The sequence below is a fragment of the Pollachius pollachius genome (assembly GCF_949987615.1).
Source record: "Pollachius pollachius genome assembly, chromosome: 11".
Classification (NCBI taxonomy): domain Eukaryota; kingdom Metazoa; phylum Chordata; class Actinopteri; order Gadiformes; family Gadidae; genus Pollachius; species Pollachius pollachius.
In genome coordinates, this window is record NC_136944.1 from 15,100,791 (window position 1) to 15,117,022 (window position 16,232).

At 45.5% G+C, this 16,232-nt stretch overlaps 1 protein-coding gene across 1 annotated transcript; it reads left to right on the top strand.

Moving 5' to 3' along the window:
- The first annotated feature begins 535 nt into the window (after positions 1 to 535).
- Positions 536 to 8,837, top strand: lfng (LFNG O-fucosylpeptide 3-beta-N-acetylglucosaminyltransferase). Its single transcript, XM_079747136.1, has 8 exons — positions 536 to 1,004; positions 5,646 to 5,694; positions 5,907 to 6,009; positions 6,142 to 6,295; positions 6,407 to 6,492; positions 6,628 to 6,793; positions 6,932 to 7,017; positions 7,142 to 8,837. The coding sequence occupies exons 1-8, from the start codon at positions 600 to 602 to the stop codon at positions 7,206 to 7,208; spliced, it is 1,116 nt and encodes a 371-aa protein (XP_079603262.1). The 5' UTR covers positions 536 to 599; the 3' UTR covers positions 7,209 to 8,837.
- The last annotated feature ends 7,395 nt before the right edge of the window (positions 8,838 to 16,232 follow it).

Consider the following 16,232-nt stretch of genomic DNA (forward strand, 5'->3'; position numbering starts at 1 on the left):
GTCCCCACTTGGCTGGATACGAATAGAGTCACATGGAAATCAATCTTGGCTGGGGCTGCTTTCTCTGTGGGCAGAGGGCATAGCTTGCTGGGCTGCACGTTTCAAATGGTCCACATGAGCCACTCGCTCAGCCCTCTGTCTGCCACTGTTAATATATATATATATATATATATATATATATATATATATATATATATATATATATATATGTATACACATACATTATACATTTACATGCCTTTAAAACTTTAATTTAAGTAGGCCTATACAAACTAAAGTGATGCACAAGAATTCAGAGACTGATCAAACACAGAGACGCACGCACGCGTGCGCAAGCGCTCGCCCACACGCTTTGTTAAGGAGGCTTTTCACATCCCAGCAACCGCGGCATGATCCTCTCTGTCACACGCGGCTTCTTAGGGCCCGCCCACGGGGCGTGGCCAGACCGGGCTACTATAAATACTCTTTTGACCCCCGACGTGCTTGTTATTACACTAGGCATGTGAGCGTTCACACAGCACAGCATTTAGTTGAGTTATCTATATGGACATTGTATCAAGTAGCCGCTGTGTTAAAGTTAGTGTTTTTAAGTGTTAACTATGTTGAAAAATAATGGTAAGAAGGTGGCTGCCTCTATAGCCTGCACCGCGTTCGTCTGCGCTGTGGTACTTTTGGTCGCGGCTCAGCATCACCGGGTCCAGGTGGAGGATGCACCCAAGGGAGACATCGGGACCCGCTCCCTCCAGAGCCTGGACAACGCAGCGCACGAAGAGACCTCTCAGCCCCAGGAGAAGAAGGGATTCTCGGCGTACTTTACTAAACTAACCCGTGGACGGAGAGACGTGGACAAGCCCAAGCAGTCGTCCGCGTCCGCCGCGGACCCCCCTCCAGCGGAGGACATCAGCGCCAGCGACCTGTTCATCGCTGTCAAGACCACCAAGAAGTTCCACCAGTCCCGATTAAATCTGCTTCTTGATACCTGGATCTCAAGAAACGTTCAACAGGTAAGAACAAATGCAGCCATCATGTGGTTCATGTTCGTATTTTCCCCCAGTTGTAATGCCATGCACCTCGTCTCGTTCCTCGTTGCGTAGACGTAGATAACCAAACAAACGAATTAACATTCAAGAAAACAGTATAGCCGGTATAGTCAGAGACCTCCTAAAGTGTAGCCGTATATATGGTTACTCTTTGAACTTGTGTGGCATTGTGGCGAGTCCCTTATTGTTCGCGACAATAGGCCAGTGTTCACGTGCAGGTGAAGTCTATTTAATAGCCGGTTACTATTACATTGTTCCCGCGTCTCAAGGCAACAGTACAGCAGTACACACACAAACAACCCCTCTTACCCATTTTTTTAAACAGAATTTCCGAGGCTCTTTCACTCCTTATTCTCTTTTGAGTGATGTCTATGAGAACCGGAGGGAACAGTTTTGGAGGAGTCCTCCTTTCTCCCCCTCTACCCTCTCCCCCAACCCCCTCTCTATTATTCCTTCCTCTTTCGGGGTGTCCCTATGAATGCCCCTTGGTGAAATAGATGGTGCGTGTAGCGGTGGCGGCGTCTCTGTTGCTGTCCCCCCCACCCATCCAGCTTGGCTAACAAAGCGTTTCCCTGAAGGGTGGGGGGAGTTGGAGAAAAGGACTTTCCCAGCACCTTGTCCTCCCCTCTCCATGGGAACGCCGGTTTACAGAGAAAGGGCTTCGGCTCTACCCCAGTGTAGGGGAGACAAACCCCGGGGAGAGGGGGAGGAGGTTGGTGGGGGGGGGCATCGTTCAGGAGATGCCCTGGCTGGGACAAAACAGAAAGGGAGTGGGGTGGAAGCGGGTGGGTGGACGGGTGGTGTTGTGGGAAATGTGCGCCGCCGCTGCTGGGAATAGAACAAGCGCGCCGGGGTTATGAAAATGTGCAAAGAATCTCTTTCAAATTGAGCCACAAAGAGGGGGCCACAGAGCCACGGGGTTCGGGGGGGGGGGGGGGGGGGGGGGGGGCAGAAGGAAGCGGCTGTAGTCAATGTGATTCTGTGCAGCGGCCGAGAGTGGCCATGCAGCGTCCTAGCGTATAGAGGCCCTTTTCATGGGCGATGGACGTGGTCCCTAAACGTAGCTCTTCGCTTTTGTCCCTCGGAGAACGGAAAGTGTCACCCTGCATTATATTGAGAGTGTTTTGCTGCGAGCCATTGGCAGTGCTGTTGGCGACTGGGGATCTCTCTCCCCCTCGTCATTGTTGAGTGGCCGGCCGATGAACACATTGGCGGGGGGGCTATCCAAGACAAAACTCCTCAGGCAAACTCCCACTCCTCAGAACACTCACTTACTTACTACCACCACCACCCCCATTAGCTTAGCATAAGTTAGGCCTACACTTCAAACCAGGCCTTTCTCAGAGCCTGTGGTATCGTGTTGCAGGTGTGGGTACCCACAGTGGGTCGTAATGACAGTGATCCCGGCTCCACCCCCCCCAGCCAGTCCACGGCGGCAGTGCAGCAGGCAGCAGGGGCTTTAGGCTGGCAGCTGGTCTGGAGGCTGGGCCGACATAAAGGATAAGGCTGCTGATCCCCACAATGCAAGAGGGAGTTCCTAGAGGCAGAGGAGAAGCCAGGTGGCCACAAGACAGAGGGACAGAGGGGGAGAACAATGGACAGCCTTAATGCCGGCCATATGATGCTGTGAATTCCCACCAAATGCATATGGTCCCCTTCCACTATCAAGTTTGATGGGAATTATCAGCTGAATGCTTTTATTTTGAAGTCCTATTTTAGACTCTCCTTCAATGGATATCTTCTGTTTTCAAAATATAAGTTAATCAAAGAAAATAAATATACTTTCTCTTCTTTTATTTTGAAAACACAGGATATCAATTGAAGGAGAACTGTCCTCCCACTCTCCACGTGGAAGACAATCAATGGAGATTTTAACATGTAATGGATAGCTCTCTGCACAGGTTGCAGCAACGCAGTTCTATTGAAACCCAAACAGCCTCTCTGATGGCGTGGCCCCTCCTTATCTGTATGTTAATGAGCCCCCAGTCACATGATGTTTACACATCAACATAAAGCGCAGATCACTTCTGTGATAATCAAGCCCATCTGTCAGGCTACTTTTCATCAATTGTGCTATGATTTAAAAGTGAATGGACCGTTTTATAGGATTGATAGTTATACATAAAATAATTTTCAAAAATACTACTATTAAAAGTTGATTAGGCAGGAATATGTAAGGTGTGTTATATTTTAAATGTAGATGAATTGTACCTAAATTGGATGTGTTGATTTTAACTACTTTAATACATTTCCAATGCATGTGGATGCAATTGTTGAATTGCAATTGAAATCTTACGGTGGAGTTTATTTTTACTACATATATTTCAAGCTTTACTTAATATCCTTAACATATTATCAGTGGCACACAAACACTTCACACATTGCATTTTTCCCCCTGTAATGACTCCCTTACTTCCATAAATCTGCAATGAATCAAAGCCAACCCATGAAATAAAGAATGCGTTGTGAAACTCACTCACGGCTGCAATTGAATGAGGTGGACAAAGGAGGGAAGGAGGCTGGGTGGAGGCCATTATTGATTGGGTTGGAGGGGGGGGTCCCGGTGGCCTTCCTTCCCAGGGAGGAGGCAGCCAGCCAGGCACCACTCTGGGCTCAGACTGGGGCCGGGGAGGCGTGCCAGGCCGTCTCTTTGACCAGGAGAAGTGGAGTCTCTCATCTTCTCCCACTTTTGTTCTCAGCCTCCACACCCTTGTGTGTTTTATTACGTACTGTATATTTTCCGAAAAAATATACAAAAACAGGAAATTGAGAAGAAAATACAAGGAAATTGGCGTTCACCGTGATTAAATGTCCTCTTTTAGGGTCAGTTAAGAAACAAAGAGAATAGGGGGAGTGGGGGATTCGTCTCTTTGGTTAACTCCTGCAGCTGTATGCAAATGCTGGCAAACATAGTGAGAATTTACCCAGTGGAGGCTTTACCCAGCAGGAAAAGTCTCAGTATTGTTCCATTCAAGAGGCTGGCTATCCAGGAGGAGATGGGGGGAGGAGGAGGGTTTGGATTGAGCGAGTGAAGTGGATTGAATGGCCACACACAGATTCTGAATCACCAAACAGCAGTGAGAATCCAACCCCCTCCCTCCCTCGCTTGCTCCCTCTCTTGCTCCCTCCCTCACCCCCTCCCTCCCTCACCCCCTCTCTGTCAGTACCCTGGCTGCCCCGCCAGCTGCCTCTGTGATTAGGCTGCCTTTTCACTTGGGGCTTTAAAGCAAACAGTGCCAGCCTGTGATCCCTTTTACCGCCAAAACCACCACCGCCACCGCCACACGCACCACCACCCATCCCCTGGACAAACAGAGGCCCAAGGCTCCTACCTCACGCAACATCTGCATGGACACTCTCCAACCGTGACGCCCATACATTGCACCATTGTACACTAGTACCCACGGAGAACAAAAAAAAGGATCAAACCTTTGACCAAAAAGCAGGAAGGACCCAGGAAGTCCTTTTTCCGTTCCAGCCAAGTGCACACAGCAGACAATTAAGATGCAGATCGCGCAGACACGGCAGACCGTTGCAACAGGATGCCGGGGTTCAGTGAAGTTGTGAGGGAGCTACTTTGTGCTAGTGTGTCACAAAGCGCTTCTCAGTATTCGCAGAAGCGAGGAACCAACCGGCGTGGGGTGATCGGGGGCGGGGGGGGGCTAGAGGAGTGAGGCAACCAACGCGTGACCCCGGCCTGTTGCCACACGCGGCCTTGATTATATAGCGTGAGCTTAGGCAGGTGCTGCCTCACCTGCGCTCAAGAGTAAACACACAGTTTATGGGACAGTTGACAAGGCCACCCGCCCCCAGGGCATTCAATCCTCAATCATCGCACACTCTGCTCTGTCTGCGACACACAAACACACCCACACACACACACACCCACACACAGCCTTGCACCTGCTCTGTGCAGGCCACCATAAAAGCAGCACCTTATCCAAAGCTGGATCGTTGTGTGTGGTAGGGGTTGTTTTTTTTCTTTATAAAAGCAAGGGGTCATTGTGTTCCTCAACTGCAACGTCTGTTGCAACCGGTTGCGGTTTTAACCAGACCACACGTTATTGTGTGGATTGTATCTTACATAGACCCTTAACTTCATGACCCACGTGTCTGGTTGTGGTGTGTGTGTGTGTGTGTGTGTGTGTGTGTGTGTGTGTGTGTGTGTGTGTGTGTGTGTGTGTGTGTGTGTGTGTGTGTGTGTAATATATAACATGTTGTAGTTAGTCATTGGGTGATGTGGAGGAAGGGCTCTACTAGTCAAGATGGGGTGGGGGTGGTGACGGGGTTAAGATGGATGGGTTCCCCACACCACCCTATTGTTCTATGTCTGAGATACTTTGGGGGACATTGCAAAGTTGCCATGGCGAGGGTGAAAGAGGGGACACAAAGGGTCTTTATCGGAGTTGGGGTCTGTTTAACTCCATGTGCTTCCCATTGTCCCACCAAAGGATGCTTATCAGACCCCCGAGCAGATGGGAAGAAAAGCAAGAGACATTAGCTAGAAGCAGAAGGAGTTCAGAATTGTTTTATTTGTTCCAAGACAATTGTATTTTAATTAGAATTTCAGGACCTCTTGTTAACGTTTTTTTTTTTTGCTTACAGACTTACATCTTCACAGACGGAGAAGATGAGGAGCTGAAAAAAAAGATTGGTAAGTTTGTCTGAGCAAAGGCTAGTAGTATGATTTGAATATCTTTATCATAGTACAACTATTCAGCACCCTATTCATGATATATAGCCAATATTAAATGAGGCGTTAGTTTACATACATTCGTTGTAAGCTGCCTTAGCAAATCTAGATTTAACCATCTCCGCATACCATGTCTCGCCATAACTCTTTCTCTCTCTTCATTGTTGCCACAGGAAGTCACGCCATCAACACCAACTGCTCTGCAGCCCACAGCCGGCAGGCTTTATCTTGCAAGATGGCAGTTGAATACGACAAGTTCATTGAGTCAGGCAAAAAGTAAGTGCCTTCGTTGTTCCCCTTCCTCCTTCGATCCACATCTTCCTCTTCATCTGCATTACGTGTTAAGCTCTTTCAAAAAGCCTTAATTCTGCAACATCTAACCATGTTCTTGCCATTTCTCCTTTCCAGATGGTTCTGTCATGTAGATGACGACAACTACGTGAATGTGAGGTCCCTGGTGAAGCTGCTGTCCCACTTCCCCCACACCCAGGACATGTATATCGGCAAACCCAGCCTGGACCGGCCCATTGAAGCCACCGAGAGACTGGGGGACAACAAGATGGTACGAGATCCCCATGTGGAACAAAACCATTGCCTGTGTGTGTGTATTTGGGTTCTTATCTAGCAGGAAACTCTTTCCCGATGCTAATGTGCTTCCTGTTTCCTCTTTTAGAGACCCGTCAACTTCTGGTTCGCCACCGGGGGCGCAGGGTTCTGCGTGAGCCGTGGTCTGGCACTGAAGATGAGCCCATGGGCAAGGTGAGCTGATGACGACGATAAAGATGAACACCATAGCTTCCCAGTCAACCGCTAAACTCCCCTCCTCAAAAACCTTCCAGAACCAGTGTACGGCACATATACTGACAGGGTTTCCTATGTGACTCCTTCTCTCAGTGGTGGTCACTTCATGAACACGGCGGAGAAGATCCGTCTGCCTGACGACTGCACAGTGGGCTACATCATTGAGTCGGTTCTAGGGGTGCAGCTGACCCGCAGCTACCTCTTCCACTCGCACCTGGAGAACCTGCAACAAGTCCCACGTTCTGAGATTCACAAACAGGTCAGAGGACTAGAACTGCCTTTTTGTTTTACCCTTACTGTACTGTTGTTGTTGTTATGGATGATACCCCAGAAAGACTACATAGGGGTGTTGTGGATTAATCATAACTCATCTCATTTTTGGTCTCTCTTCTTTTAGATCACATTGAGTTATGGCATGTTTGAGAACAAGAGGAACATCATCAACATGAAAGGAGCTTTCCCTGTGGAGGAGGACCCCTCGAGGTGAGACAAGTGGATTTTGAAGTGAAAAAAATGCTGTATTGAAGATGTGACAAGAACTGCTTCAGAGCCAATGTGAATCTAACCTCTCTCTCTCTCTCTCTCCCTCTCTCTCTGGTTCTTCCAGGTTCCGGTCTGTGCACTGCCTCCTGTACCCAGACACCCCGTGGTGTCCTCCTCAAGTTGCTTTCTAAAGGCGACTGCTCCTTCTCATCCTCGTCTCCGTTAGGGCCTCGGTATCTGAAAGGCCCGTGGAGACCAGCGTTTGGTTTATTAGACCTCCACACTGCAGACTTTTTCGCTGCGGTTGTGTTTGGTCTCGTAGTAGTTTTAACTGGGCTGCTGTGCGGCCCATCTTGGGATCCTTCCTTCCTTCCTGTCTCAATGAGGCAGAGAAGGGCCCTGCACCCTCTCCTAGGAGAGAATAGTCCGGGGCCCTCTTCTTCCCAGGCAGGAAGTTGCTTTCAGCATTTAGCTTTGCAGGCAATCATGTGTTAAGCTTTGAGATGATGTTTATGTTGCTTGTAAATGTTTCTGCGATTCTCATAGAATGTATTCACTGCCACATATTCAAGCTTTTTGCCAGCTTTACATTAATGATTGCATTTAGATTTTGGTTTTAGTCCAGACATTTAAAAGAAAAGTTAACAGAAAGCCATTGGAAACTAATGCCATTGGTCTTTATATTTTAAGGTTGTGTTTTTTTTGTTCGTTTTTTGCTCAGAAGACTCCGGACTAAATTGTTTAATATGAAGATAGAATTTGTGCTTTTACGTTGAGGTTAAATTTCAGTGTTATTTCTCTTATGATTTGAGCTGGTATTTGGCAGTTTACCAAATATATCCTTGGGTAAAGTACCCTGAGGTATATCAGGATAGAGCACTTTCCCCTCTCTGATATTTTTGGATAAACTGACAGAAATAATGTTCCTTGATAATGTAAAGTGTGCAAATAACTCCAGAATTGTCATTATCTCTGAATTCTAATATATTTAATTAAGCTCCTTGCATTCGTTACAATCAGGGAAAAAATAATATATGACAGAGATAATGATTATGGGGTTGCGATCAGATTTAGATTTGCCCGCCAACAAATGTTTTAAAAATAGAAAGAAATTGCACAGCTGTATTTCAAATTAACTGTTTGTGTGCTCCTGTTAAGAAATGCCCCTCATGTTGCTGAACCATCAATGACCTGGTAGTTACAAGACACTTTAATAGTCTTTAATAGTTAGCACGGTAATGAACCAATGGCAATGTATTCCTTGCTCTTTACATCCATTAATATTGGATGGAGGATTCTGTCTAGCTCAACTGCTCTACCCCTTGAGCTATGGCATGAACCACTGCCAGGGTTTGGGGTTCAACCCCTGCTAGTGTTGCCTGAGAATTTATGCAATCACGGTATTGTAAAAAAATCGGTGTTTGCACACTCCAACCAAATGGTATATAGTAATACAATATTGCCGGGTCATTGTTGAGGCATGTGTGGGGAGAACTTAACAGGAGCAACAACAGTATTTATTTAGATTTTTTATTTTAGACAGAGGTATTTGCATCTCTGTGTTTGCCAACCCATATTGGGTGAGCTCGTCCGTCTAGTCTAGGCAGCGCCGGTACTGTGTACCGTGCCAGTGCATAGGTTTCTCATGTAGTGATTGTAAAACGTTCTAGAATGTAATTTCTTGTCGTGGTTTACATATGCTTTTGATGACCTTGACATGATTGCGTACGGCTTTGAACTGTACTAAATGACTGCTTTATTCTCCAGTATCTGGAGTTTTTTTTTTATCCATTCCATTACTGGCTTCTCAGGGATTAGGGTTCTGATCCTGGTATTATCACCGTGGGAATCACATTGGGGACCTAAACCTCTGATTAAAAGTCCATCGCTGAGAAACATTACAGAGTTGTCTGTCTTTATTTGAGCGGGAAAGAAAGGAATGCGTGTGGGAGTAGAGTGAAGTTGTGTATTAATTGTGAGCATGTTAATGACGATTAATAGCTTTCACAAATGTTACATTTGTGAATGTAACGAGAAAGGGGAAACGAGTGAAAACGAGAAAGGTTTATGGAAATACATACAAATAAACCCCCTAAGACGTCTTCATTTAAAGGGCAGTTATTTTTAGTGCGAGGCTAAAAGCCTGAACTGGGCCAGGAAGTAAATTGTGATGCTAATGGAGAACAGAGCCAACACTTCAAATCCTTGCTTTGTTTGGATGTGTTTATTGTTTTACAGCTCTTGGGAGTATGGGAACAGACATAATTACAATAGCAAACATGAAGGAACACATGAAACCCACCACAGAACTACATTGAAAATGATACCAATTGTAATTAAGTAGCCTGTAATCTACCATCAGAAGTTTATGGTATAGTGGGGTAGGATAAACTAGGATTCCCTGCCAAACTGGAGAAAACACAATTTAGTCATTAAACATACACTTTTATCCAAAGCAACTGAAAATATATGTCAGGGATGGGTATGGGATGGGACAGGCTTTAGGATGCTTACAGGGAGACTGCAGATATTGCCAATCAAACCTAGAATCTTTTGTCTGGTAATCAAAGACCCATGCCAATATCCTGCCCTAATTGTCCAGTAGTCATTGGTTAGCAATCGTCTTTTGATTCAACTATTTCGATGTTTAATACTTTCAAAAATGAATTAATTACAAAATATATAACATTATGTAACAAATGCTGCTTTACACATTTAATCCCAGTAGGCAGAAGATAAGGGTGCATCTCTTTATCACATTAAAATGAATCTACAGTAAAACCAGCTTATTTATTATGTTGAAGCTGCTTTTATTTGTTGCAAAGATCAAACTGCCTCACATGGGATTACCAAGTACGCCTACACTTTAACATTTTGCCAATTTAATAATAAAAGAGTTAGATTCTAAGCCTGGTCTTATTCATTTCCCATGGGAACAGGGCCAGAGGAAGGACTTCCCTAGTTGTCCCATCAACAGGCTCAGAACTCAGCATCAGCTGCCATTTACAAACATCAATTCGGCTATAAGGTAACCGATTGGCTTATCAGCTTTCCCCCATTAAAGGCCTATGACATCGATTTTCCAGCTTTTGCTACATTCTTCCATGCGACCACAACAGAGAATAAAATGTGTTTTATTTAGGAAGAAACCCATGATGACGGATGTCTCTTTAACCATGAGATTCAGACACATAAAAGCCTCCAGCTTTTCCCACCGTACACCGGCTAAGCAAAAGCTATCATTATGGTCTACTCTGTGGTGTGGATGTTTGCTTGTGTAATTTGTCTCCCATGCTAGGCTTTGTTAATGTTTCTTCCACTATCGTGTTTACACAGTGAAACTTTGAATCAACCCAACATTTTAACGTTTGCCGACTACAAGAGATGTAGCCGCGTGTTTTAAGTGCTTTTATACTTTATGAGGAACACGCGCGACTAGAGATTTTAACTGGAGAGATTGTGATCATGAGGCGATGACAGGAAACTGTTGCTCCCCAGTGCGCGCGTGGGCTACACTTCTGTAGTATAAAAGCCACCTGCCAGGATGTCTGGTGCGGCGGGATTTGCGGCTGTTGTTGTGGCTTATTATCTGCCGATGATAATTTAACCAGTAGCCAAATATGTCTATTATGTCCTGTTTACAAAACATACACAAGTCTCGAACTGGTACAGATGCCCGTGGCGTCACAAAGTGAACATACATCTCATGTAGGTTGTGTCGGCCGTCAGACCAATGGGAAACAGAGTTGTGTTCAACATGACGCTTTTGCAGCGACTGTTTTTAATGATTTTATTTCTTAAGGGGGGGGGGGGGGGCGGGTTCTTAGCCCTCTTCTGACCACCCCGCCTCCTTGTCTTTTCCCACGCAGGCCTTCAACTGTAAGCCTGTTGCTGTTGTAAAAGCAGAACTAAATCAGGAAATCCCTCATAACTAAGAATTAGTCAAAGGTGTGCTTGGATACAAAACACTAACTAAAGCAACCTTTTTGTTATTCACTTTTACTCAGCAAATTTGAGACGGGCCTGGTATTATCGAAATAAAGATATAATTGGTAACCTCGATCAGGACATCCAACACGTGAACCGCTAACTGAAATCCCTTTATGATGGGGCTTTGTATTTGAACAAGCCGTGAACTCGTATAGCCGCCACCACCCCCACCCCCGTCTCACCAGGGAAGACTCTTTATAGCGGCTAGTTAGCCTTGTATACGGCGGGGGCCAAACCAAACACCTAGGTGTGCTTTTTACACCTCTTTTCAAAGGCGTTGGAAGGAATCTGTGAAATTTCACACGCTGTGGAAGGCAGTGACTAATTGTTTTTTTGCCTAACAAAATACAAACCTCGGCACCTCAACTGTCAGACTCCCGGGCAGGTATTGAGCTCTCCAGCTTTCTGCTGGAAACCCAACGGAAAGTCAACCGTTGAGAGTTTCGGTGAATCCCGAACCCGGCAACAGCACGACTAGCAGACAGCAATTCGGCCTACAGGGGACGTGTTGACCAATTAGAAGCGTCCAGCCATACCAGAGAGCGACATTCCAGAAGGTGCCGTTGGGGTTTATGGGCGACATGACTTCCCTCTCCACTTCTTATCGACCCGCCGTCCAATTAACGGGCCTCATCGCCAGCAGGATTAGTGACACCGAGACGGGTGAGCCTCTGGCCCTGCAGGGATATTTTACAACAACTGGCACAGGCCTTAATCCTCTTCCTACCCCCCCCCCCCCCCTCCCCCAAGGCACAAAGAGCAGGATCAGAAGGGGGGAGCATTTACGATAATCCTGGTATCACATGTCCATACGATAAACAGCCTTCATGTTCCTAGTAACTCATACCGGGTCAGGGGGCCATTGTTTTAAAGGTTGGGGGGCGGCTCTCGTCTGAGTAGCGTTGGCCCAGGAATTTCGATTTTAAAGCATGGTTGATTTCGGTTATATGTAGGGCAATACACCATATGTTAGATTTGTTTAGACTTTCGAAAAAAAGATTGTACAAGTGTTTATTTTTAAGGGGGTAGTTTTCTCGAACCTCTTAACCACTCACTAAATCTGTTAGCAGTCCGTCATAGTTTGCATATAGTCGGTTGACCGTTGACAGGTCAGTATTTTTAGACGTTATATCCAGTGTCATGACAAACATTTCTGCGTGTGTGACTGTCTGTGTGTTTAAATCATAGCACTTAAATTCACTGTCTCAAAGTTCATTTTATTTGTTGTTTTACATTTACTATGCTACAAACTTTAATTGATGCTGACACTACGTCATAGTAATGTTATGACATGCCTCAAAGTTTCACACACTAGCGACATGGATTGATTTGAATGTCCCTGGGGGTACAATCCTGACAGAGAAATATGTAAATAAGAACAATTGAACATGCAGCTGCAATTGGATCTGTTCCAGCAATTGCAATGTAAACGTGGAAATGTAGTATTGTGCTGTGTTCTGAACAAAAACGCAAAGCGAGATGAAAATAAGTCCCACGCCCGGCACATTTCTGGCAACATTCCAGATGAAGACCTACACTGAACGACTTCGGTGTCGTTAAAACAGAAGGAAACACGTTTAGTCCACCTGGCAGGTTGAAGATTGCTTCAACATCCATTGCGCATCACTGTTGAGAATCTAAACTGCCAGAAATTTGAGTTTATTTAAATGATTCTTACTGAGAGACCACTTGGCACAGCCTGAAGGCAAAACTACCCCAACGTCTGCCTTCTACTTTTTATCAGTTGGTGAGATAACGCATTTCTCTGTCTTACGTTAAGTGTGTAGAGCTTGAGGTGAATCACTGGTTTATGACGCGTGCATGTATACAGTGGGGCAAAAAAGTATTTAGTCAGCCACCAATTGTGCAAGTTCTCCCACTTAAAAAGACGAGAGAGGCCTGTAATTGTCATCATAGGTAAACCTCAGCTATGAGAGACAAAAAAAAAAAAAAAATCCAGAAAATCACATTGTCTGATTTTTTAAGAATTTATTTGCAAATTATGGTGGAAAATAAGTATTTGGTCACCTACAAACCAGCAAGATTTCTGGCTGTCACAGACCTGTAACTTCTTCTTTAAGAGGCTCCTCTGTCCACTCGTTTCCTGTATTAATGGCACCTGTTTGAACTCTTTATCAGTATAAAAGACACCTGTCCACAACCTCAAACAGTCACACTCCAAACTCCACTATGGCCAAGACCAAAGAGCTGTCAAAGGACACCAGAAACACAATTGTAGACCTGCACCAGGCTGGGAAGTCTGAATCTGCAATAGGTAAGCAGCTTGGTGTGAAGAAATCAACTGTGGGAGCAATTATTAGGAAATGGAATACATACAAGACCACTGATAATCTCCCTCGATCTGGGGCTCCACGCAAGATCTCACCCTGTGGGGTCAAAATGATCACAAGAACGGTGAACAAAAATCCCAGAACCACACGGCGGGACCTAGTGAATGACCTCCAGAGAGCTGGGACCAAGGTAACAAAGGCTACCATCACTAACACACTACGCTGCCAGGGACTCAAATCCTGCAGTACCAGACGTGTCCCCCTGCTAAAGCCAGTGCATGTCCGGGCCCGTTTGAAGTTTGCTAGAGAGCATTTGGATGATCCAGAACAGGATTGGGAGAATGTCATATGGTCAGATGAAACCGAAATAGAACCTTTTGGTAAAAACTCAACTCGTCGTGTTTGGAGGAGAAAGAATGCTGAGTTGCATCCAAAGAACACCATACCTACAGTGAAGCATGGGGGTGGAAACATCATGCTTTGGTGCTTTTTCTGTTTTTCTGCCAAGGGACCAGGACGTCTGATCCATGTGACGGAAAGAATGAATGGGGCCATGTATCGTAAGATTTTGAGTGAAAACCTCCTTCCATCAGCAAGGGCACTGAAGATGATACGTGGCTGGGTCTTTCAGCATGACAATGACCCCAAACACACCGCCCGGGCAACGAAGGAGTTGCTTCGTAAGAAGCATTTCAAGGTCCTGGAGTGGCCTAGCCAGTATCCAGATCTCAACCCCATAGAAAATCTTTGGAGGGAGTTGAAAGTCTGTGTGGCCCAAAAACATCACTGCTCTAGAGGAGATCTGCATGGAGGAATGGGCCAAAAATACCAGCAGCAGTGTGTGAAAACCTTGTAAAGACTTACAGAAAACGTTTGACCTCTGTCATTGCCAACAAAGGGCATGTAACAAAGTTTTGAGATGACCTTTTGTTATTGACCAAATACTTATTTTCCACCATAATTTGCAAATAAATTATTTAAAAATCAGACAATGTGATTTTCTAGATTTTTTTTTTTTTAATTACAGGCCTCTCATCTTTTTAAGTGGGAGAACTTGCACAATTGGTGGCTGACTAAATACTTTTTTGCCCCACTGTACATGCATATGTCTGTGTTTGTGCGTATATGTATTCGTAAAAGGTGCAGTGACACCCAGAATACAGCTTCTTCTCTTTTTAAACCCTCCTGCCACACAGACAAGAGGACAAGCCAGCCAAACACACAAAAAAAGCACACACACACACACACACACACATTAAATATCACACACATGGAAATGATCATTTATGAGTGTACTCTGTGTGCCATGCAGCTGTTTGGCACTGGATTGGAGTGGGCATGGAGTGTGTGTGCGTGTGTGTGTGTGTGTGTGTGGGTGGGGGGGGGGGGTGATATGGTTGGAGATGGGTCAACAGAACCACAGTGTGACCACCTGGCCCGGAGCCCAGGCAGGGTCAGGAAGTGTCTGCAAGGAGGGGGTCACCACAGTGCAGGAACACCCCCCCCAACACCCCTCGTCCATTCAGCCAGTCACCTCAAAGCATTAGTAATGCATTCCTCCACTCCAGCTACATGCAGCGTAATTCAATTTCCTAGACACTGGGGCCGTGTGAAATTGAATTCCTTCGTCTTCCCTCCTCATCAGTCTGGCAGTAGAAAGTCCAGATGACCACCTCAATGTAGCGCAGTCACCCCCAACCTCGACCCCACAACAAACAGAAGAGGATATGATGTCACATCTGTATAAATGTGTCGCCATCTGTCTGCGGACGGAACACGTGTGCGGAATGAGCTGGAATGAGCTCAGATGTACAGAAATCTCCCACACATTCAAACACATTCAAGAGCAAATGGCATGAGGTGTCATTAAGATAAATGCATGCAATCCAGCACACAAAAAATAAAGTCAAGTAACTAAAAGAGGAACAGGTGGTCCAGAACAATGTCCACTCAAAACAATGTGCATGTGTTCTGTTCTTTTTATGGACACCTCATTAGGCCCATCCCCATGAGAGTGGTACAATTATAAACTCTTTTTTTTTAAAAACCTTTATCCCAGAACCTTTTCTCTTCTTAAAATAATATAAATAGTGGGAGCACCGCACATGTGCCAGATGTTTATTTTTCGTTTTTCACTAAAACTATTAAACAAAAGAAATCCTCCCTATGACAACCGTAAGACTCCCCTCATCACTTCCCCCATCCTCCCCACATACCACATCGCCGGCACAACAGCTGGCCGTCGGGCCGCAGGAAGCAGACTGAGCCAGACTCCGTGTCCCGCGGATGACATGGCCCCCTCATTCGCCGTCTGCTCAGAGAGCGAGAGAGGAAAGGTCACCGAACACAACGCTTCTCTCTTCCACATGGTCAAAGGAACAGGCATTTGGGGGGCCCTCAGCCATGTTGAGGCAGATGTACAGAGTGCAACCACACAACGGCGGCCCCATGCCTATCACGCTAATCTGTGCAACAGCAGCTCTTCAGTGTTCTGCATCCGGGCTTGGTGGATAGTGTGGATACTGTAGTGGGTGAGGGTGTTTGACTCCCAGCTTGAAGGTTCTTCTGGGTAAGAAGCCATCTTTATGTCCCCTACTTGCTCCTTCATGACGTTTTGGAAAGTAATCCCAATATTTTGGAAAAAGCGGCTAAATCACAAAATCTTTGGAATTATTTTACCGACATAAAATATACTGGGATAGAAATACATTTCTAAACAACCTAAATAAAGAATTTCAGATGGTATTGGTCGTCTGTGAGGATGTGTTTGTGCTGCTACCTAGTGTTGTCAGGCCATACTGCTAGCATGTGGCAGCTGAAACAAACAGTTCTTTGTGAAGCCATAACAAAGGATAAAATGGCCTTTTTTCCTTTTTTACTGTCAATGCATTTAAAAACAGAGCAGCACATTACAGTTAAGATTTTGGTTTATTT